At 36.4% G+C, this 24,279-nt stretch overlaps 2 protein-coding genes across 51 annotated transcripts; both read left to right on the forward strand.

The window, feature by feature from the left end:
• The first annotated feature begins 635 nt into the window (after positions 1–635).
• LOC110953379 (NADH-cytochrome b5 reductase 2) lies at positions 636–8,783 on the forward strand. The gene is made up of 9 exons (XM_022197347.2): positions 636–739; positions 916–1,050; positions 2,232–2,304; positions 2,513–2,619; positions 3,416–3,545; positions 4,410–4,493; positions 5,921–6,006; positions 6,083–6,182; positions 8,512–8,783. The coding sequence occupies exons 1-9, from the start codon at positions 725–727 to the stop codon at positions 8,682–8,684; spliced, it is 903 nt and encodes a 300-aa protein (XP_022053039.1). The 5' UTR covers positions 636–724; the 3' UTR covers positions 8,685–8,783.
• Positions 8,784–9,662: 879 nt separating this feature from the next.
• poglut3 (protein O-glucosyltransferase 3) lies at positions 9,663–23,452 on the forward strand. 50 transcript variants are annotated; one of them, XM_051952761.1, is made up of 10 exons: positions 9,663–10,014; positions 11,152–11,349; positions 12,613–12,896; positions 14,495–14,699; positions 18,409–18,605; positions 19,560–20,378; positions 20,412–20,709; positions 21,142–21,275; positions 21,342–21,407; positions 21,507–23,452. In XM_051952761.1, the coding sequence occupies exons 1-6, from the start codon at positions 9,768–9,770 to the stop codon at positions 19,992–19,994; spliced, it is 1,566 nt and encodes a 521-aa protein (XP_051808721.1). In that variant the 5' UTR covers positions 9,663–9,767; the 3' UTR covers positions 19,995–20,378; positions 20,412–20,709; positions 21,142–21,275; positions 21,342–21,407; positions 21,507–23,452. The 50 variants fall into 50 exon arrangements, with proteins under 50 accessions (XP_051808721.1, XP_051808720.1, XP_051808694.1 ...); XM_051952760.1 differs by having other exon boundaries at positions 21,375–21,440; XM_051952734.1 differs by having other exon boundaries at positions 20,412–21,108; positions 21,243–21,275; positions 21,342–23,452.
• The last annotated feature ends 827 nt before the right edge of the window (positions 23,453–24,279 follow it).

Consider the following 24,279-nt stretch of genomic DNA (forward strand, 5'->3'; position numbering starts at 1 on the left):
TTCCTTTCCTCTAAGTTTAAGTCCTTTTGGAAACATTTTTATCAGTTGATCCACATAAACAATAATAATATATCCACTCCTGTTTGTATTTTAGACATTCAGTTATGGTCTGCCTTTTTAATGAAGAAGTCTCGTTATGATGACAGCTTCTCTGACATCCTGTTAAAACTATGCACTGTTACCAAATCAGTTGTTATTTTGATGAATTATGCGAATAAATTAAACATAAATTCATTAAAAGTTGTCAGAAATGTTGATGCAAACTGCTGCATGATTGTTTTTCTTCTTGTTGTTGCTCAGTCCAAACGTTTAAATAAAATTTGATCTTTGCTTTTACAGATAAGAAGTTTCATGTCATTTTATAGCAGCTTATAAATAAATAAACTATAAACTTGTTGTCCTTCCTGTTAGCTGTTGTCAGTTGAAGGTCGTTTTATTATCAGCTGGAACCTTTAATCTTCCTAAAGTTTCTCTAAAAAGTTAGTCTCAGGATGAGGAAGATGCAGCTTATTGTGTTTTTGATTAGTTTTATTTGTATGATGACTTCATTCATATCAGTGGTCTGAGCCAAAGACCCGCCTCCACATCAGCACATTTGAGCTCTGATTGGCTCCCGGAGGTTGTGTCACCTTTCCCCCAGCAGGAGGCCACGCCCCTTCAGCACACTGTGGACTCTGGTCTCCAGCGGGAGGAAACTCTCCAGATCTGTGTCTGCACGTCCACCATGGAGGAAAGCTGGGTGGGAGTTTAAACTAAATCACTTTATTCTGCAGCTGGAAGTTCCTTTAATTCACATTTTAGTTCAACTTCCTGTTAAATCTGGTTAAGAATGATCCATTTTAAAGCACAAAACTTTGATTTTCTGTCAAACTGGGCAATAATTCAGAGCTAAAGTTGTGTTTTTTTGTATTTCAGGTGATTCTGGTGCTGGTTTCTCTGATCATAGCGACGATTTTGTATTTGTTTCTGGGATCAGAGAAGAAGAAGAAGCTTCCTGTCACTCTGCAGGATCCCACCGTCAAATATCCACTTCCTCTGATTCACAAACAGGTGAGCAGCATGCAAACACACCATCGAATAAACCTGTCAGTTAATCAGTTATAGTGGTGATAAATCTACCTAAACTTAACTGTGGCTGGATGATACTACCAAAATTACGATCTAACACTCCTTAAAACCTGGACAAAATGACAAATTTGTCTAAAATAAGATTTATATTGATCATAACCTCTCAAATCAGTCAAAACATTCCTCAAAATTTGTCTGAAATGACTCAAAATTGTCCAAACATGACAATAATGAATAATTACTCTAGATGTTGGTGTTCATAGAGGTCTAGATGTTCATAGAGGTCTAGGTGTTGGTGTTCATAGAGGTCTAGATGTTGGTGTTCATAGAGGTCTAGATGTTCATAGAGGTCTAGGTGTTGGTGTTCATAGAGGTCTAGATGTTGGTGTTCATAGAGGTCTAGATGTTGGTGTTCATAGAGGTCTAGATGTTCATAGAGGTCTAGATGTTGGTGTTCATAGAGGTCTAGATGTTCATAGAGGTCTAGATGTTGGTGTTCATAGAGGTCTAGATGTTGGTGTTCATAGAGGTCTAGATGTTCATAGAGGTCTAGGTGTTGGTGTTCATAGAGGTCTAGATGTTCATAGAGGTCTAGGTGTTGGTGTTCATAGAGGTCTAGGTGTTCATAGAGGTCTAGATGTTCATAGAGGTCTAGATGTTGGTGTTCATAGAGGTCTAGATGTTGGTGTTCATAGAGGTCTAGATGTTCATAGAGGTCTTGATGTTGGTGTTCATAGAGGTCTAGATGTTGGTGTTTATAGAGGTCTAGATGTTCATAGAGGTCTAGATGTTGGTGTTCATAGAGGTCTAGATGTTCATAGAGGTCTAGATGTTGGTGTTTATAGAGGTCTAGATGTTGGTGTTCATAGAGGTCTAGATGTTGGTGTTCATAGAGATCTAGATGCTGGTGTTTATAGAGGTCTAGATGTTGGTGTTCATAGAGGTCTAGATGTTGGTGTTCATAGAGGTCCAGATGTTGGTGTTCATAGAGGTCTAGATGTTGGTGTTAGATGTTCAGAGTTATAAGCTGCTTCACGTTGATTCGTGTTAAATTTATTGATGACTTTGTGTGACTGATCAGAGGAACTGATGATCATTATAACGTGGTACTAAATCTATTTTAACGAGGATCAAACTGTGTTTGACTGTTTTTCTTTCTGCAGGAGATCAGTCACGACACTAAGAAGTTCCGGTTCGGTCTCCTGTCTGGAAATCACATCCTTGGACTTCCTGTCGGTACTGAAACTGATCAGCTGTTCTTATTGATCAATTATTAATATTAATGATCAGTTTTTCTTATGATAGATCAGTTATTATTATTCCTTAACAAGACTTTTTTGTGGTTAGCCGAAATGAAATGAATAAACCACAGTACTATGAATTAAAGTCCTCCTCCTCTACTTCCTGTTGTTAACATTAAGCCCCGCCCCCTCCTCTCCTATAGGCCAGCACGTCTACCTGTCTGCTAAGGTGAGCGGCAGCCTGGTGGTCAGAGCCTACACTCCTGTCTCCAGTGATGAGGACCAGGGATACGTGGACCTGGTGGTCAAGGTGAGGCTACCTTCTAGAGACCCAGCAGCAGGACCAGAGTAGACCTGGACCCACTGAAACCTGGACCCACGAGAACCAGGACCCACTAGAACCAGGACCCAGTGGAACCAGGAGACCCTCATCTGCTTGAAGGGGTTCCTGGAGGAAGATATTTAGTATTTTAGTGACATTTTATTTCTTTGGTTTTTCTGAACAAGTTTTAGATCATTTCATATTAATGGTAATTTTTTATTTTTGTCCTTTTAGAAAACCTTGAGTTACTTTGTACATTTTGAAGTTTTTTTTGTTAATTTAGACAATTTATGAGTAATTTTTTGTCATTTTTAAATCTTCCTGTTCAAGCTACAAGTCATTCTGAACATATTTTAAGACACTTCGGACATTTTATACGTTTTTCTGTGTTGGTTTAAAGTAATTTTGGCCACATTTTGCACTTTTCTTGATCGTTGTGGACTATTTTTTATCATTCAGATCATTTTTGTCCTTTTAAAACATCTTTCCTTCATGTCTTTTTGAGGAAATTTGAAGCTAAACATCCAGATGTTTCCTCAGAAGTTGGTGCAGACCAAACTAAGAATGAATATTGGTCTTTCCTAAAAGGAATTTTTTTTGGTTTACAAGTTTGCCTCGTCAATAACAGCAGTCCACTTAATATCCCTGTTAGTAAAATAAGGGTTGTGTGTTTATGACCTAAAACTGTTAGAACTCTGAAGTGGATCTTTTGGCAGCTGCTAACGCTAACAGGCCGTTTGACATAAGATGCTAATAGTCTGTGTTGTTCTTGTGGTTCCTGCAGGTTTATCATAAGAACAGCCACCCGTCGTACCCTGAAGGAGGGAAGATGTCCCAGTATCTGGACAGCTTGACGTTAGGAGACACCATCGACTTCAGAGGACCCAACGGACTGCTGGTCTACAGAGGAAAAGGTCAGAACTCTACTGAGGACATCACATCGTCAAAGTCACGAGTTTTTGACACATATTTTTGTCATCTTTGATCATTTTTTTAGTCAGTGTGGGAAAATGTTGAGTCTTCCTGTACCAAAGTCAAGTCATTTTAGATCAATTTAAAGTCCTTTTGCGCATGATTTTTAGACAACTTTTGAGTCTTTGAGGTCAATTTGGTCATTTTAGACCATTTTAGAGCCAATGTGGGGAATTTTTAAGTCTTACAATAAAGTAATTTTGAAAAACTTTGAAGTACTTTTGCAGCATTTTTGTGGTTTTGAACCATTTTGAGTCTTTCAAGTAATTTAGGACAAATTGAAAGGCATTTTGCACATTTTTTGGACAACTTCCTGTCCTTTATGGTTTTCATTTTGAGTCCTTCTCGACAAATTTTTCATTTTAGATTACTTTTTTTTTAGTCTTTCTGATCCAGCTTCAAGTCATTTTTAAGTAATATCAACTGGTTTTGGATCTTTTTGTCATTTCAGGCAGACTTTATGTCATTTTTTACGTTCTCGTAGTCATCTTGGACTTTTTTTGTTTTTCTGTGCAGGTTTAGAGTTAGTTTAGACACATTTCAGTGCTTTTTTGTCATTTTAATCACTTTTTGAGTCTGTCTTTTGAAGTCTTTCTGTAGAAAAATCCAGGGATTGTGGATGCCTTCTAAGAATTTTTGTAATTTTGAACCTTTTGGGTCTTCTGGACAACTTTGATGTCATTTTTTTTTCATTCTTGTACTCATTTTGGATAAAAGGAAAAAAGTGAGATCAGCCTGTGTACACTACATTTCCCCTCAGTGAGCAGCAGGCGGCGCTACAACATCATCTGTTTGTTCTTCAACAGGCCAGTTTTCTATCAGACCAGACAAGAAGTCAGAACCCAAGAAGAAGAAGTTCAAACACCTCGCAATGATCGCTGGAGGAACAGGTTCAGTAACGTTTTATTATTATTATTTAATCATTTAATGTTCAATAATCAATGTTCTGTGTTCAGAGGAGCATCAAAGAATCAAATCTCTGCAGGAACTCTGTAAACAGTCCCTAAATAAATAGTATGACAGTGTTATTAATAATAGCTCAATGTGTCGTCGTGTTTCCAGAGCTGGACCTATTTTATAATTTAACTGTAGCGGTTTAAATATTAGAATCCAGTCATTAAAGTTCATGTTAAAACAGTCATTGATAGATTTTTGTCATTCTGGACAAATTTTAGGTCTTTTTTTTTAACATTTCTTTGTCGCTGAGGATGATTTATGAGTCATTTTTATTCATTTCAGACCATTTCTTTGTCTTTCTCCAAATATTTTAGGTCATTTCTGGTAATTCTGAGTCATTTTTATGATTTGTTTGTCATTCAGGATAACCTGTGAGTCATTTTGGACTAATTTTAGGACATCTTGGACATTTGTTTTTTGCTAATTTGGACATTTTTAGGCCATTCTGGACAAATGTGATGTCATTTTGCAAATTGTTTAGGTCAAGTTTTAAATAATTTTTAAACAGATATCAAATGATTTTACACCTGTTGGTCATTTTGGACGCTTTCTGAGTCAGTGTGGGGAATTTTTATGTCTTATTTTCAGAAAATCAAGTATTTTTGGACCAATTTAAAGTTTTTTTTTTGAAGGTTTTTGGTCCATTTAGACATATTTTGAGTCTGTCTGGACAAATTTGGTCATTTTGGATGATTTTTAAAGTGACTTTGAGCAAATTTTACATCCTTCTGGACAAACTTCAAGTCATTTTAAATAAATATTAATTGATTTTGGTCATTTTGGATCCTTTCTGAGTCAGTTTGGGGAGTTTTCAGACCTTTCTGTAGAAAAATGAAGTAATTTTGGACAAATTTAAAGTACTTTTGAACCCTTTTTTGGGTCAACTTTTGAGTGTTTTTGGACAATTTTGACAAATTTTTATTTATTTTTTGTCATTTTGGAAACTTCCTTGAAGTCTTTCTGTAGAAAAATGAAGTAATTTTGGACAAATTCATCGTACTTTTGCAACTTTTTTTTTGTCATTCTGGACGATTTTTGAGTCCTTCTGTCCAACATTTGAATCATTCTTGAAAAACTTTGATTCATTTTGGAATTTTTTTTGTAAGTTTTAAATCATTGTGGATCTTTACTTTTAGCATTCCAGACAATTTGGTGGTCATTTGAACACTTTTTGACTATTTTTTTGATAATTTTCTAATCTCTCTGGTCAGGTTTTCAGTCCTTTTGGATGTTTTCTGTCATTCTGGATGATGTTTGAGTCATTTTAAATGCTTTTTGTCTTTCTGTTGACAGTTATTCTTCTTTAAAAAGCGATCAAACACCACGTTAATCTCTAACTCTGGCGTTTCCACCCGTCCAGGAATCACTCCGATGCTGCAGCTGATCCGTAGAATCACATCTGATCCCTCCGATAGCACCAAATGTTCGCTGATCTTCGCCAACCAGGTGAGCTGAGGGACTTCTCCATGCAGGTAAAGGACGGTTACCGTGGAAACGTGACCTGTTTTCTTGTCGCCGTCAGACTGAGAAGGACATCCTGCTGAGGGAGGAGCTGGACGAGGTGAGGAGGAACCATCCTGATGAGGTGAAGGTCTGGTTCACGCTGGATAAACCGCCTCAAGGTGAGAAAAGCTTCATTTAGATCCATTTATTTACAGCGGAACCTTAATTCAACGCTTTCTGTCGCCCAAACAGACAAAACAAACACAGGAACGGTTCTTATTGAGCTTTTAGCTTTCTCCAAATTCTGTTTTCTTTTCTTTTGTTGTCATTTTTGGACAAATTTAAAGTGATTTTGGACAAAATTGACAGATTTTTTTATCGCATTATGGGCAATTTTTCATTCATTTTAGGCAAATTTTGATTCTTTCTGTCCAAATTTCAAGTCAATCTGGAAGAAATTTAAAAAACTGTGGAATTTTTTGGTCATTTTGGACAAATTTTGGGTCTCTGGACACGTTTCAGGTCATTCTAGGAAAATATTTGAGTCATTTTTGGACAATTTTAGAGTCAGTTTGGTCCATTTTTCTGTCTTTTTATATAAAATTCAGGCCATTTTAGACTAATTTTGGGTAATTGTACACTTTTTTGTGCCATCCTGGACATTTTTTGTCCTTCTGTGCAGATTTTGAGTCTGTCTGGAAAAACAATGAAGTAATTTTGGACATTTTTTGTCATTTTAGGCAATTCTTGAGTCAGTTTTGGACATTTTTTTTGTCATTTTTGGACACTTTTAGCCAATTTTTAAGTCTTGCTATACAAAATTCAGGTAATTTTGGACTAATTTTAAGTAATTCTGCACTTTCTTGTGTCATCTTGGACAATTTTTCAGCAGTTTTGGGTAAATGTTGAATCTTTCTGCACAAGTTTTAAATCATTTGGGAAAACAAAATAAGTAATTCTGGACATTTTTGGACACTTGTTTGGAAATTTAGGACAGTTCTTAAATCAGTTTGGGCATTTTTACAGTCAGTTTCAAGTCATTCTGATGGAAATTTAAACAACTGTGGAATTTTTTGGTCATTTTGGGCAAATTTTGACTCTCTTTGGACACGTTTGAAGTCAGTGTGGACAAACAGTCAAATAGTTTTTGTCATTTTGGACAATTCTTGAGTCCGTTTGGGAAATTTTTCAGCCTTCCTGTACAAAATTCAGGTGATTTTGGACTCATTTAAAGTAGTTTTGGACATATTTTTATGTCTCTTTGTAAAGATTTTAAATTATTCTGGAAAATGTAGTTTCTTAGTCGTTTTGGGCCAATTTAACCCATTTTTGGACAGATGTTTTTATGATTTTTGGAAACATTTTGAGTCGTTTCGCATGTTTTTTGCATTTTAGACGTCCTCTTTATCATTAAATATCATCTTAAAACCCTCCTGAGGAGTTTCTAGTCGTGTATTTTCATTCTGAACGAGTTAAATCTCCGTAGCGTCAGACAGTAAAACATCCATGCTGGGTTTGGTGAAACATTTCCAGGATAAATCCTCAAAGAGTCAGAAGCCAAACAAAGACTCGGAGCTGCAGGAAAATCCCAGAATAATCCTGAAAGGCAGCAGGAATAATGAGCAGAGCGTCGCTGCATAAAGTGTGTTTGAACGTCTGCATTAGTTCCTGATCAGTATTCATGTGACAGAACGTTTCTTTCATTTCTACGCCTTTAATCCTCTTTAGATCATCGTTTACCCACAACAAACACGCAGTGAACGTTTCAGTCACTTTCTATGTTTTTACTCGTTCTGGACACGTTTCTTATGGCAAAAATCTGTTTTTTCCCCATTTTTTGGACACGGTCAGTCATATTAAAAGATTTTTTTTAGCCATTGTGGCCAAATTTTGTCATTATGGACAATTTTTGAGTCATTTTTTGCAAATGTTGAGTCTTTTTGTCCAGATTTGAAGTCATTTTGAGCAAATTTTGAGTCATTCTGGAATAATAATGAGTATTTTGGTCATTCTGGACAATTCTTGAGTCAAATTTTCAGTACAAATCTGTACAAAATTCAGATCATTTTGGACAAATTTAAAGTAATTCTACTTTTTTTGTCATCTTGGACAATTTTTCTGTCATTTTGGGGAAATTTTGAGTCTCTTTGGACATGTTTAAAGTCATTCTGAGAAAATAATTATGTAAGTTTGGACTTTTTTTGGTCACTTCTTGAATCAGTTTGGACATTTTTTCTTTCTACACAAATTTTAATTCATTTTGGGGGAAAAATTGTAATTTTATTCATATTTTGGGGTACTTTGTGTATTTTTGCATCAGTCTTAACGTTTTTGTGAAATTAAAATCTGTAAATAAAAAAGAAAAATGAAGAATTGTTTTCATTTGTTTCACTCTCTGACAGTTTTGAGCCGAACTCTGTCTGTTTTAGGAGCACAGAGGATGAATTTTGGAGCTAATATCGTCTCTAAAACCTGTTTTTCTTGGTTCACGTTTTCTTTCTCCTCCAGACTGGAAGTTCGGCTCAGGATTCGTGACTCTGGACATGATTAAAAAGCATCTTCCAGCTCCGTCCAGCGACGTCCTGGTGGTCCTGTGTGGACCTCCACCCATGATCCAGAACGCCTGCCTCCCCAACCTGGGCAAGCTGGGACACGGAGCAGAAAACATCTTCACCTACTAGAGATCCAGAGAAACTCAGCCATGTTTGGTTTTTGATTTTTAAACCTGAATTCAGTGGAATTATTACCATCAAAGCTCCAATTAAAATGACATTTCTACACACCTGACTACTTTTCTTGTTATTATTGTTTTCTTTTTTGTGGGAAAAAGACGCAAAACCAGTGTGTATTTGAACTTACAATATCATATTTTCCTGCCACTAGTTATATAAAATTACACAGCCAGTGTTTGCTTTTTCTGTAGATTGTTTTGAATATTTTCATTGTTAAACTAATTTACTCTATTAAATAAATATATTTATGAAATTATGATCAACGGCCTTTAAAAAATCATTAAAAAAGGATGTTATAACGTCTTACATTTTCATGTTTTTAAAGTTTTTTCACATTAGACAAGATGATTTACAGCCATTCTCTTTTTGGAATGTTATTTTTATGCATTTAAGAAATACAGAAAAATCTGTAAAATAAATACAACAATTTGGTTAATTGTTCTAGAGTACAAAATTTCACAACATGTCTCCATTTACAAATAATAATAATAATACAAAATTACAGATAATAAAAAGAATAAGAAGAATATATTATTATTATTAAGAATAACAATAAGAATAGGAATAAGAATAAGAATAATTTCACAGAGGGAAAAAACGAAATTTAATAGTTGGTCACAATTCCATGACTATATCGCTGTTTCACGTGTTAGATGTGCCTGTTTTTGTAATTTCATTGGTATTTTTTGTGTATTCCATCTATTTTTTGTAATTTTATTAATAAATTTGCAGATAAAGAACACTTCATGTGGTCATTTTATATTGACTTTCCTCTGAAATACCTTAAAAATTAACTAGTTATCAGTTTAAATTCTAAATTTTCCTGGTCTGAGCCTCCAGTTTGTTCAGAAACGCTTCTTCTGTGTATTTAGACCGGTGGTGGTGCGTTCACTGCTGGATTCCCACATTTCCGACTGTCCCTGAAGGCCTCTCTGCGGTGGGCGTGTCTGTGGCGACCAACATGTCGGCGTCTGGAGTTTAACGGAACTTTAACGAAACATTCACCGAGTTTATCCGGTTAACGGTTAAAATATGACGTTTAAACGAGCCACGGACCCAGCGGAACCTTTTCACGTTATTTTAGTTTATAATTTATTCGTTTTACATTTATTTTTCAGCGCCAGCTTCCCGCTCGGTGGCTGTGGAGGAGTCAGCCCCGAGAGGAGTCTGGTCTGGGGTCCGGGGGTCGGCACCGGCTCAGTCCTCCCTGTGCTCCCGGTCCGGTACTTCTACATCCAGGCGGTGGATTCAAACGGACACAACCTGACTCTGTCTCCGGGTAAATTAACGAGTTAAACCCCCGTTTTACCGGTAATTTAAGCTAACCGATCTGATTTAACATTTTATTTGTGTATTAAATCAGCTAAAGCAGCTAGCTAGCTTTAGCTTTTAACAACAAAGGCAAGTTAAAAATCTATAAAATCAAACACTAATACCACTGTTAGCCTCCACAACAGTTTAAAATGCTAGTTTTTGTTAACTTTGTAGCTTCTAAACCACAACAAATCGCTAACTAACATATGGTGGCTGTCCATTAATTTGTTGACAGATGTTGCAGCTTTAATTGTTGCTCTGAATCCTGCTTTCTTACTGGAGCAGATTTTATTGTACAAAAATGATATTTTACCTTAAAATTAGCAGCTGAAAACCAGAGAGTTTTTACTTTTTTCATTGCAAAAAAATACGACCTTTAATGTAATAGTTGACAGCTGATTAATTGTTGCAGCTTTAATTGCCAATCAAGAATCCAAATGTTGTTGTTTTTTTTTGTTTGTTTTGTTGTTGTTGAAAATCTATAATATTCAAAACTAATATCTCTGTTTATTTCATAAACACTTAAAAATGTTCTTTCGTGTTAACTTTGTATCTTCTCAACCACTAAAAATCAGTGTTTTGGGGTCTTTAGTTAGCTAACTAATTTATCTTTGCTAACAAACATTGTTAATATTCATGCTAACTTTTGTTTAAAGTGAGTTTTTGCTTGTATTTGACAGCATTTAATCAACTAAACGCTGGCTAACTACAGTTAATAGCAATTTGTTTGTGTTTTAATAACAAAAACATTGTAGAAATAAAAGGTAGAATGTCTAAAACTAGTATCTCTGTTAGCCTTCACAATAGCTTAAAAGGCTAATTTTTGTAACCTGTTACCACCTAACATTTACCAGGACTATTTAAAATGGAATAAAATCTTTAATTTCTCAACAAATTACAACAGTTTCAAGTGTTACGAATAACTGGGGCATAGAAACAGTTAAATTTCATTATTAACATCTCTTCTTGTTTTGGCTTCTTGTTTATGTCATTTCCAGCCAGAAGAAGCCGTTTGGTGAAATAAATCCACTATAAATTACAGAAATGTGCTGCAGTCTGCTGCTGTTCTTTAACTTGTGTATGTTTCCATGTGTTTGCTCAGGTAAAGACACGTTTAAAGTGAAGATCCGAGCAGCAGATAACAGCGAACACGTTCGTATCCACGTTCCTCCGCCTCTGGACCGAGGAGACGGATCCTTCCTGATGAGGTACCGACTCTACGGATCGGCGACCAACGGCCTGAAGGTGGAAATCCTCCATGGAGACGCCGCTGTGGCCCAGTCGCCCTACATCATCCCAGGTTTGGTATCGAGTCACAGCAGTGTTTGGTTATTTATAGAGTCTAGATCTGCTCAATGAATACGTCTTTAAATATCAAATATATGACGATGACTCAATCCTTTAACAAGAAGAAGAGCATTTATACAACGATCGTAGGTTTACCATCAGCTCATTTTGCATTTTATTCATCTTTAAAATGCATTATTTGTCATGAAGCTAACCATCATTTTTATTGTTTATAAATCTGTCAAATACTTTCTGGAATAACCACGTGTTTTGGTCGATAAAATGTCAGAAATTGGTAAAAAAAAATCAGCGATTCCTACAGTTTAAGATGATAAATGTCTTGTTTTGTTCAGAGAAATTCAGTTTTCTGTAACAGAGGAGGAAAAAAAGCAGAAAATATTCACACTTTAAAGCTGCAATCATAGAATTTACACTGTTTTTATCTTTAAATCACTCAAACCGATTCACAAATAGTTTAATAGTTGACAGTGATTAGATTAGTTGTTGCAGCTTTAATTGTCTGAATCCAGATGTTGATTTTTTTTTCTTAAAATCTGATTTTCTCTGAAACACAGCAGCTGAAAATCAGAGAATTTAGATTTTTTTTCTTTTAAAAAAGTTCAATCCAATTATTTTACTGATGAATAATTTAATGTTTGATGAGTAATAGATTAGTTATTTTAGCTCTAATTATCAGTCTGAATCCTGATTGGTGCTGATATTATTGTACAAATTTGACAGTTTGATTTGATCCTAAAATTAGCAGCTTGAAATTTTCTTTAAAAAATTGTTAAAATCAGTTAATTTAATGACTATTAATGTAATAGTTGACAACTAATTGATTAATTGATGCAGCTTTAACTGTCAACCTTAATTCCAGATGTTGATTTTTTTTTCTTAAAATCAGATTTTCTCCTAAACACAGTGGCTGAAGGTCAAATAATTTAAATTAAGAATGAATAATGTAATAGTTGAAAGCTAATTCATTAATTATTGCCAGCCTGAATTCAAATGTTGACATTTCTTTCTTAAAATCAGATTTTCAGCAGCTTGAAATCTGTCAATTCAGACCTTTTCTTTAAATATTATTTAAAAAATCAGTTAACTTTATGATGAATAATTTAACAGTTGACAGCTTATTGTTGAATTGTTGCAGCTTTAATTGTTAGTCTGAATCCAGACAAACAGCTCCAGTGACAGTAGAATCAGATTAAAGCTAAATAACAAGGATAAATATTTGTGTTTTTCCTTTCCTGACCCAGTCTTTTCCTTCCAGGTCCGGTTTATCATGAATACTGCGACTGTCCGGAGCCCGACGCCTCTGTCTGGCTGAACGTCATGAAGTGTCCTGAAGACGAGCCTCAGATTCTGGAAGATTTTCAGTCTTTTCCCTCCATCGACCTGCAGCGCCTCAGACAGGAAACGCCGCTCAGGTTCTCCAACCGAGGAGGTCTGGTTCACTACGCCATCATCAACAACCGGATCTACAGACGGACGCTGGGCAAATACACCGACTTCAAGATGTTCTCAGACGAGATGCTGCTGTCGCTCACCAGGAAGGTAGAGTCAGCTGTGAAACGACTGAAGAAAAAACATTCAGTCTGGTTTAATTCTGCACAATTCACAGGACGACGTGTGATTAGCAGAACAATTGATTAATGGTGAAAATGCAACTTGAATACTTTAAATGATGCACCAGAGTGATGTTTATGAGTCATGATAACTTTATTTATATGGCGCCTTTTTAAAAAACAGAGTCTGCAAAGTGCTTCACAGACAGGGCAAAAAAGGAAAGAAGGAAACTCAGGAAGATGATTAAACAACAGGAGGTTGGTCAGTCCAGTCAGATTTTCAAAATAAATTAGTACAACGCGAAATAAAACGATAAAATGCCACGTCCCAGTAAGATGAAGAAAATAGAGGGTCAAACTTTGACCATATGGCTAAAAATACTATTAACAGTAGTAATAATAAGTCAAATAAAATTGTAAATAAATAAAGGGCAAAGAAAACAAAATTAATAAAGTTTAAAAAGTCAAGTAGACGGGGAAAATATTAATGATAAGAAACGGAAATAAAAGTAGAGCTTAATGTGAGTTAATACAGATATGAGGAAGAGGAAATCAACAGTGACCAGCTTCTCTTAACCAACAAATATCGTTATTCAGTCTTTCAGAATTTCTTCTTTCTTTTTTCAAAATAATAGAAAGACAGAAAGCTAGTAGAACCAATAAGATGTGGATTTAAAATTAATTTTGATATTTCAAAATAAGTATCAAACAAACAGATGCTCTGTTAAATCCATGCAAACAGTCGACCAAATCTGAGGTCTCTGCGACGTATCCGCTATGTGGAGTTTCAGAAAATGAAACAGGAAGTGTTGCCGACCTCTCCTCTCCATGCCCCAGTTGACCTTAAATGTTACGTATTTGATCACAATCCGGCCCTGATCATGTCCATATGCTAATATCCATTCACAGTCATACCGCCGCCTTGTGGCTAGGACCCGATCAACAATGCTTGCAGCTTTAATTGTTTTTTTCCCCAGATTCTGTTTCAGGCTAATCTGTGGCTAGCCGTGTAGCTGCTAGCCGTTAGCATTAGCCACTGTGAGAGACACTAATTTGCTGGTTTGTGTTGTACAGATTTCACCTCAAACTTTTCTCTTTAACTTGGATTTATGTTGGAGTCATGCTGCCGACTTAAATAATTAATCACCTTTTCTAAATTTAGTGAGTGAACGAATGTTGACTCCAGTTCTTCTGTTTTCTTAAGATTTCACTGTTTTATAACTTTTATTGATCACTGAGATCCAGATGTTGCAGCTTTAATTATTTATTGTTTTCCAGATTCTGTTTCAGGCTAATCTATGGCGAGCCGTGTAGCTGCTAACCGTTAGCGTAGCATTAGCCTCTCTGAGATAAGCTAATTTACTGATTGGTTGTTCAGTTTTTCAGCTTGACGGACATTTGTGAGACCACAGAGTGACGACACAGAGAGAGGAGGCTGCACGTTCAAATGACCAATAATCGATCAATAAAAACACAAATATATGAATAAAAGTCAGGCTAATAATCGGTTAGCTAACCCTAACCTTCACTTAGTTTAGTTTACTTCACAAGGATTGATGCTGATGTGAGGTTTGTGTTCTGCTGCAGGTGACGCTTCCAGATGTGGAGTTCTTCATCAACGTGGGCGACTGGCCTCTGGAGACCAGGAGGACGGATCCAGTTCCCATTCTGTCTTGGTGTGGCTCCACCGACACCAGAGACGTGGTCCTGCCCACCTACGAGGTGACCCACTCCACCCTGGAGACCCTGAGAGGAGTCACCAACGACCTGTTGTCTGTTCAGGGACACACAGGTAACAACACACCTGAGAAACGGCTGCTCTGGTGGCAGATATGTGTCTGAAATGACCAAAAAGAATCATTATTGAACCTTGAAAATGGGGGGGGAAAGTGCAAAATCTTCTGTCTGTGGTTGACATTTCACCAAAGACGACTTAAGTCTTGTCCGAAATTGTTTGAAGTTTGTCCAAAATAATATAAAGACGGTCTGTAATGATTCAAAAGTGTCAAGAAAGGCTTGAAGCTTGTCCTAAAATACTCAAAAGTTGTACAAAATAACATAAAGACGGTCCAAAATGACTTAAAATTTGTGTGAAATGATAAAAATGAATATTCAATTCAATTCAATTTTATTCATATAGCGTCAATTACAGTCAAATCGTCTCAAGACGCTTTACAGAACCCATATGCCTGACCCCCAGAGCAGCCCAAAGGAGACAGTGGCAGGAAAACACCCTTTTAACAGGGAAGAAACCTCGAGCAGAACCCGGCTCTATATAGGGGGGACCCATCTGCCTGCTGGCCGGGGGGGTTGAGAAGGACAGAGTATATTCTTTGGTTCTTGAAAATGGGGAAAAAAGTGCAAAATCTTTGGTCAACATTTTAACCAAAGATGACTTCAATCTGGTCTGAAATTATTTGAAATTTGTCAAAAATAAGCTGAAGATGCTCCAAATAACAGAAAAAGTCTGTGAAAATGTTCCTGTAAATGTATATCCTTGGATGGATCCATATTTCTACTTAAACACAATCTTTGGTTGACATTTTATACCAAAGATGACTTCAATCTTAAATGAATTTTGTAGAAATTTGTCAAAAATAAGATAAAGATGGTCCAAAATGACTGAAAATTGTCCAAAATAATGAATTACTGGTCCTTGAAAATGGTAATAGAGTTCAAAATTTCCATTCCAGGCTGGTCTAGTGTCTCCATAAAGTTCTTGTAAGTGTATATATCTATGGATGGATCCGTGTTTCTACTAAAATGCAGTCTTTGGTCGACATTTCACCAACATTTGAGGCTCTAACATCAGCAACTTAGAGGGTCACTTAAAGGATTTAAAAAAAAAAAAAAAGTTCAAATACAGCAATGGATCATCATCAAGAATAAAATACATTAAAAAACAAATAGAAATTGGATAAAAAAGTTGTGAAACTAGAATATTTTTCTTTCAAACATAAGAGACGCTGTGAAGTCCAGGTGTCCACCAGGGGGCGTTGTCTGCAGTTTTTACAGAACGTAAAGAATCACAGGAAGAATTGGAATATTTTTACAGTGGACGTAAATAAAAACCACTGAATTAGAGCAGTTTGAACCTTTAAGAAGCAGAGAGGAGGCGTGTCCAGACCTTTCTCTGCTGCTGTAGACGTTCACACCGGCAGATTTTCTCCTGGATGCTCCCAGTCGTTCCAAACTCATCTGAAGTTTTCAGTTGCTCTCAAACTGCAGCTGTGAAGTTTTCAGGTTTCTCCCCAGAGCAGCGCTTTCTGCTGCTTTACAGCTTTAATACTGTGGACCATAGCAGACAGTTATTGCTCCTGAACGTTGCAGTAATAAAGGTAGACACAAGGGAAGAACAACGAGAACGTCTGTCGTGTTTCTGTGTTTCCTCTGACTTCCAAACCGCAGACGTATTCTCTTTATGTTTCTGCAGAGTTGGCTTCTGTTAGTTCAACAGCACAACGGTTGAGCTGTGTGTTTGTTTTCACCTAAAATCCTAAACATTGCAGCAAACGTCCGATTGTTGATGTGGCCTGAAAATGTCTGACGAAGAATAAAGTTTGTGTATTTAAACTAGTGTTAGAGTGCTTTTCAACAAAGTCAAAAGGAACAAAATAAAATCCACAGACAACGAGGAATAAAAATGAAAAACAGTAGATAATTATATTTAAAAAACAAAACAAACAAAATGACTAAAATGAATAGTTATTGGTCCTTGAAAATGGAAAAGTAATTATTCATTTTGGACATCTTTATCTTACTTTGTACAACTTTTGAGTATTTTAGGACAAGTTTAAAGTCTATCTTGACACTTTTGAGTCATTTTAGACCGTCTTTATGTAATCTGGGACAAATTTTGATCTTTTTTGGACAAGTTTCTACCCGTCATCGTTGGTGAGATGTCGACCAAAGACTGTGTTTTAGTAGAAATATGGATCTACCATAGATAAACACTTACAGGAACGTTTTCAGGGACCAGTAATTCTTTATTTTGGACAATTTTCAGTCATTTTGAACCATCTTTATCTTTTTTTTGGACAAATTTTAACTAATTTCAGACCAGATTCATCTTAAGTGAAAAGGTTGACCAAAGACTGAAGATTTTTCACATCATCAGCGGTCAATAATTATTAAGTTTTGTCATTTCAGACACATTTTTGTCATTTTACACCAATATTTATGTTATTGTGTACAAATTTGAAGTCTTTTGGGACAAGTTTCAAGTCATTTTTATCTAGTGTTGTACATTTTTTTGAGTATTTTAAGTCTTTCTTGACGCTTTAGAGTCATTTTCGACCGTCTTTATCTGATTTGGGACACATTTTTTGGCCATTTTCCAGAAAAACCTCATGACGTATGTTTTCTGCGGCTTTTGGCAGCAGCTCTTAATGGTCTTAATAGTTCAGATTTGTTTTTATTTGTGGAATGGATCCTACAGTCTACTTCCTCTTTTGCCTGTTTCAGTATTTTTACTGTTTTATTTACTTTCACTCGTTGATTTTACTCGTTTTCTTGATATTTGCACACAATTTTGTTGTTTCCTCTTTGACAAAATATTGATTGATTGATTGAAATGTTTATTTCGAATAAAACAAATAAACAATTCAGAAATTAAACTGATTACAAAACATATTATTCGAAAAGGAGTAGGTTGAAGTGAAACTTACAGAAACCGACCCCCTTTACAATCTTATATTCATGAAATTAAATTGACATACTGTTTTAGCAGCGTACAACTGAATTACTTATTCTCAGCAACCAGCAGTAAAGGCATAATGAACATTTACAGCAATTCATATGTAACATTAATATTGAAAACGAAATACCTTTTTATATTTCATTTCTAGCATATTTACAAAGGACAAATGTTTTATAATTTCTTTTAAATAACTGAATATTTGTACTTCTTTTTATGTCATCACTTAACTTGTTCCACATTTTAACCCCGCCAACAGAAAGACAAAACTTTGGTCAACTCAACTTGTTTTTAGATGTGATATAGAAATAAATCTGATCACATAAACTCTCTGTAAACGTCCAAACTGAGAATTTTTTGACCAAATTCAGCTACAACACATTATTTGAACAGTTAATGATAATTTGCAGTTTTAAAACAGAATATTCTTAAAATACGTTCCAAAATCTCTTCCTGGAGTTCATTTTTCACATATTACCTCTTAAAAATGTATTATTTAATGTTTTTCTCAGTTTTTTTTTTACCAGTTCTGTGCAGATTTTTGCCTCTTTTTGATTTCTTAATGGTGCTAGAATAAATTATGAGTTCAGGCTCATCACCTTCTATAGTTCTTACTTTAATAAGAAGATTCAAAGTCCAGTTTTAGCTTTAAATCTACATTCCAGTGTCGTTTTCCCTTCTATTTGTCTAATTATTCTAAAGCTTTCCACCTTTAAATTCTGTAACTTGGAGCTTTTTGGACTTTAAATCTTCACACTTCTTGCTGTTCTTTTGGTCATCTCTGGTCATAACCCTCTCCAACCAGGACCTCCGTGGGTCAATAAAAGCGATCAAGCGTTTTTTCGTGGTCGGGACAGTCGAGAGGAACGTCTTCACCTCGTCTCTCTGTCCAAGAAAAACCCCGGCCTGTTGGACGCTGGGATCACCGGCTGGTTCTTCTTCAGAGACCGAGAGAAACAAGTCGGGAAAGTGCCGCTGGTCGGATTCTTTGACTTCTTCAAGGTGAGCAGACGTGTAGAAATACAAGTTTATTTCTACTTTTACACCCAAAATACTCGAATTAATACTTTTATTCTTATGTAACTCACTTTCATTTGTGTCACTCCATGTCAGTTGGGAACCAAAACTAAGTTCTTTGAAATATTTTGGCTGAATTTGCAAGGATTTGATGTTTTCAGACCCAAACATTTTACCTGTGAAGTCATTGTGAGTCTTCAATATCTCCGGAAATTATACTCCATCAGCCATGAAATGTGGTGAGAACTCAGAATAGTTTCATCAGATCAGAATGATTGAATGGATCCAATAGAGGACAGTTTAATTACTGGTCCCTAAGAAATGGAAGAAAAGTAAACAATTCTCAGCTGATGGTGGTAATGTGACCTCATACAGGTCCTGTATGCATATTAATAGATCCGTATTTCTACTAAAATACAGTCTCTGGTCGACATTTCACCAAAGATGACTTGAATCTTGTCCAAAATTGTTTGAAATTTGTCTAAAATGGCTAGAAAGTGGTTCAAAGTAACGTAAAGGTGGTCTAAAATGACTCAAAATAGTCCAGAAAGACTGAAAAGTTGTTCTAAAATACTCAAAAATTGCCCAAAATAAGATAAAGATGATCTGAAATGACTAGAAACTTGTCCTACAAGACTTAAAATTTGTGCAGAATAAGATAAACAGACGAATACTTTACTCATCCTGTTGAGGAATTTCTGGAGTTTTTTTATTTTTATTTTACCAAGGTAACCGTTTTAAAAAATCAAACTTTTTTTGAGGGTGAAATCCTCTCCAATTGAGAAAATTCTTCCAATTCATCCAAAATACTTTACAGATCTTAGCTTTTTCATCCAAATAACCAATAAACTAACAGATTCTAAGCAACACTTCTGTCTAAATAAATGAATATGTAACACTTTATATTAACACCAGCGACCCTTTCCGTCCGTCTTTCAGTATAAGTACCAGGTGAACGTGGACGGGACGGTGGCGGCGTACCGGTTTCCCTACCTGATGCTGGGGAACAGTCTGGTCCTGAAGCAGGACTCTCCGTACTACGAACACTTCTACAGCCGCCTGCAGGCCGGAACCCACTACGTTCCCGTGAAGAGGAACCTGTCGGACCTGCTTGACGCCATCAGATGGGCCCGGCAGAATGACGCCGAGGCCCAGGAGGTGGGCCGGGCGGGCCAGGAGGCATCCAGGGAGCTACTGCAGCCCAGCAGGTTGTACTGTTACTACTACAGAGTATTGCTCATGTACTCAGAGCGGCAGGACGGACGGCCAAGTCGACACCCAGACATGGAGGAGGTTCGTCAGCCGGACGACCACACGGCGGCATGTTCATGTCAACAGAGAAACCCAGAGAAAGAACCAAAGGATGAGCTATAAAGAGCATTTAGACTCATGGAGAACCTCACAGGAAACATTCCAATTATTACTGGTGCTCTTATTGTGGAGGGTAAAGGAAGTGGTAGTCACAAAGAACTGTTGATGTCTGTAAAAGTTCCACCAGAACCTCCTTAGAACCATTTTATTCTTCATCTCCAGTAACTTTATCAATGATCAGAGTTCTACCTTCATACTGTGAATATTTCCAGAGTTCCAGGCCCTTGAAGTCCATAGAAGAGAATGCCCCCTGTAGAAAGTTCTACAGTAGACCTACCTATCTAGACTATCTACTCTGGAACTTTCTCCAGCTGTCAGTAGGTCTACTCTAGAACTTTCTCCAGTTGTCAGTAGGTCTACTCTAGAACTTTCTCCAGTTGTCAGTAGGTCTACTCTAGAACTTTGTCAAGGTGTCAGTAGGTCTACTCTAGAACTTTCTCCAGTTGTCAGTAGGTCTACTCTAGAACTTTGTCAAGGTGTCAGTAGGTCTACTCTAGAACTTTAATCAGGAGATAGGTGTACTCTTGAACATCCCTTGGAGAAAGTTCTATAGTAGACCTACCAACAACCCGTCCAACTGTCGGTAGGTCTACTCTAGAACTTTCTCCAGTTGTCAGTAGGTCTACTCTAGAACTTTCTCCAGGTGTCGGTAGTTCTACTCTAGAACTTTCTCCAGTTGTCAGTAGGTCTACTCTGGAACTTTATCAGTTGTCAGTAGGTCTAGTCTAGAACTTTAATCAGGAGATAGGTGTACTCTTGAACATCCCTTGGAGAAAGTTCTATAGTAGACCTACCAACAACCCGTCCAACTGTCGGTAGGTCTACTCTAGAACTTTCTCCAGTTGTCAGTAGGTCTACTCTAGAACTTTCTCCAGGTGTCGGTAGTTCTACTCTAGAACTTTCTCCAGGTGTCGGTAGTTCTACTCTAGAACTTTCTCCAGTTGTCAGTAGGTCTACTCTGGAACTTTATCAGTTGTCAGTAGGTCTAGTCTAGAACTTTAATCAGGAGATAGGTGTACTCTTGAACATCCCCCGGAGAAAATTCTATAGTAGACCTACCAACAACCCGTCCAACTGTCGGTAGGTCTACTCTAGAACTTTCTCCAGTTGTCAGTAGGTCTACTCTAGAACTTTGTCAAGGTGTCAGTAGGTCTAGTCTAGAACTTTAATCAGGAGATAGGTGTACTCTTGAACATCCCCCGGAGAAAATTCTATAGTAGACCTACCAACAACCCGTCCAACTGTCGGTAGGTCTACTCTAGAACTTTCTCCAGGTGTCAGTAGGTCTACTCTAGAACTTTCTCCAGGTGTCAGTAGGTCTACTCTAGAACTTTCTCCAGGTGTCGGTAGGTCTACTCTAGAACTTTCTCCAGGTGTCGGTAGGTCTACTCTAGAACTTTCTCCAGGTGTCGGTAGGTCTACTCTAGAACTTTCTCCAGGTGTCGGTAGGTCTACTCTAGAACTTTCTCCAGGTGTCGGTAGGTCTACTCTAGAACTTTCTCCAGTTGTCGGTAGGTCTACTCTAGAACTTTCTCCAGGAGACATTCTCCTTTCCTTCTCCAGTCTTTAAGTTTATTCTCACTTAGAACATTCCAGGTGCTTGAAGTCCATAGAGGAGGGTCCAGATTTCTCACTTTTTCCGTTTTTGACCCTCAAACCACATTTTAATTTTCTCAAAAGTGTCATTTTTGACAATTTTTAAAGCCATTTTAGACAGTTTTTGACAAATTTTGAGTCATTTGGGGCAACTTCTGTGCAATCAGACATAATTTTCACTGAATTACGGCCATTTTGGACAAATTCTCAGACATTTGGGCCGTTTTTTTTTTTGTGGTTTTGAGAAATTGTTGAGTGATTTTTGGTCTTTTGGACAATGATTATGTTATTTTGAACAATATTGTAATTTTAAACATCCAGGGTGCTTCAACCTGGATGAACGTAAAACTGATCTGGTGTCAGCTTTTACCAGAACTCAAATGTGTTTTTAATTAAAAAATTGGTCAAATTATATGAAATTTGGCAGAATTTACACCAAAATCATGATCAAAAACCTGCTTAAAATGACAAAAGATGTCCAAAATTAGACTAAATTGTCCCAAAATTATTAAAATTTGTCCCATAAATGATAAAACATTAGAATATAAAAATGACTCTGTTTCCCCAGATTATTCAAAAATTGTTCCAAAGGACCTGATATTTTGTCCAAAATGACTTTGAACTGTCCAAAATTGGTCAAATTTCGATTGTCTTCACACTGAGACACCTGGATGAATGTAAAACTCACTGATCTGGTGTCAGTTTTACCAGAACTCAAACATGTTTTCATGCATGTTTTCACTTTTTAATGGACTTTTTCCATCATTTCTGAGCCTCAGAACTTCATCAGTCCAGCAGATAGAACCATGACATTTAGGAGGAGAAACGCATCTGAATTCTGGCAAAAACTGACACTTCTCTGCCTTTTAACACTTGTTATGTAGTTTTTGTGCCTTTTGTAGAACTGGTTGGTGATGCAGGAGTTCTTTGTACTGTTTTGTAAATGTGGCCTTTGTATTGGACTCCTGTTTACCGTTAATCATAGTTACGTCTTAAATAAATCCTTTTTTTTTTTTTTTTTGAAATTCTTTATTTTTAGAAAATAATTTTTGAAAAGATGAAAATAAAAAACATTACATCCAAACAAAACAAACATTGGGGTGCACCTTTAAGTTAAACATTGACAGTCATACCATGCATCAAAGAATACAGAAAAGCCAAATTTTTATATAAAGCCTGGTCTTACTGAAGAAACATACTCAATCCAACGTTCCCATTTTTTAGTAAACTTATCCTGTTGTAACCGAACATTAAAGGTAATTCTCTCCATTTTGTATAAATCATTGACAATATCTATCCAGTCATTTATTGTAGGACTTTGTAGTCTAAGCCATTTCCTAGTTATGGCTTTTCTGGCTGCTGCACTCAAAATCTGGAATAAATATTTTGTTTTGTAAGACACATTATCAATCCTTAGAACACCCAGGTACAATATTTCTAGTTGGAATGGTATGTCCATTTGAAACAGATCTTAAAATTGTATGTAGTTCTTCCCAAAAAGGAGTGATCTGTGGACATGACCAAAACATATGATAATGGTTTCCTTCTTGTCCCCCACATCGTCTCCAGCAGTCTGATGATTTGGTATGGTGCTTGGCCTGAGCGGGGGTTTTAAAAAAATCTTACAAGGTTTTTCCAGCAGAACTCTTTCCATGTTGCTGAGTTCGATGTTTTCCATTAGAAAGTTTCCCAATCCTGGATAGAGATGGTCAAGTGTCCTCCTTTGTCCCATTTTTGCTTTGCAGGACTTTGAGTGTCTTTCATTTGTCGAAGACTTTTGTACAATCTTGAAAGTGTCTTTTGAGTGCTGTTTACCATTTAAGCATCCGTGAATACCTTCACTAAAGGATTGTTTTGAAACTTTTCTTCAATTGCCTGTTTTTCTATATAATCTCTGATCTGAAGGAATCTGAAGAAGTCATTGTTATTCAAACCATGTGATGCTTTCAAAGCTTGGAAATCTTTTACATTTGCTTTGTGCAAAAACGTGCAGTATGCTGTCAAACCTTGCGATGTCCATTCTTTGAATCTTGCATCTAGTTTCTTAGGGATAAAATCCTGATCATAGCCACACATCTTAAAATTCCAACTGCATCTTTTAAGTTCTTTTGTTGTATTAATCAATTCCACAATTTGAGAGATAAGGCAAGTAATGGGTTTTGTAAATTATCTAAGTAATTCTTTTTTATCTTTTCTCCAATTAGTTTTTGTATAGGGTATTCAGCTGTCATTGCTTCTTCAATTTCCTTCCACCTGGCTTGATATTTTGGGTTACATAAGCACACCAGAGGTCTCAATTTTGCTGCAATATAATAGTCTTTTAGAGATGGAAGTGCCAATCCCCCGCTTTCTCTGGTCAACTGTAGACATTGGTATTTAATTCTTGGCTTTTTGCCCTGCCAAATGTATCTTGAGATTAGTTTATCCCATTCCTGGAAGTGTTGGTCGGTTAATTCTATTGGAAGTGATTGAAACAGATACAAGAGTCGAGGCAAAATATTCATTTTGACTGAATGAATTCTTGAGCCAAAACTAAGAAGGGGTATGACACTCCATCTCTGTATATCATTTTTAATTAATAAATCCTATATTTGACAGTTTACTGGAAACTCCTTGTTGAAGATTGTGAAACTTGACAGAATTGGAAAACCTGTTGCACACAAACAGAATAATGTACACTAATAATCCTTTA

This window comes from Acanthochromis polyacanthus, chromosome 8 (genome assembly GCF_021347895.1).
Source record: "Acanthochromis polyacanthus isolate Apoly-LR-REF ecotype Palm Island chromosome 8, KAUST_Apoly_ChrSc, whole genome shotgun sequence".
NCBI lineage: Eukaryota > Metazoa > Chordata > Actinopteri > Pomacentridae > Acanthochromis > Acanthochromis polyacanthus.

Excerpts from the sequence above, each read along its gene's own strand:
- poglut3 (XM_051952721.1), top strand. The coding sequence starts at position 9,768 with ATGACGTTTAAACGAGCCACGGACCCAGCGGAACCTTTTCACGTTATT. Across the intron at positions 12,897-14,494 it reads TGCTGTCGCTCACCAGGAAG|GTGACGCTTCCAGATGTGGA; the intron begins GTAGAGTCAGCT and ends GTTCTGCTGCAG. Across the intron at positions 14,700-18,408 it reads GTCTGTTCAGGGACACACAG|GACCTCCGTGGGTCAATAAA; the intron begins GTAACAACACAC and ends CTCTCCAACCAG.
- LOC110953379 (XM_022197347.2), top strand. Across the intron at positions 3,546-4,409 it reads GCTGGTCTACAGAGGAAAAG|GCCAGTTTTCTATCAGACCA; the intron begins GTCAGAACTCTA and ends GTTCTTCAACAG. Across the intron at positions 6,183-8,511 it reads GCTGGATAAACCGCCTCAAG|ACTGGAAGTTCGGCTCAGGA; the intron begins GTGAGAAAAGCT and ends TTTCTCCTCCAG.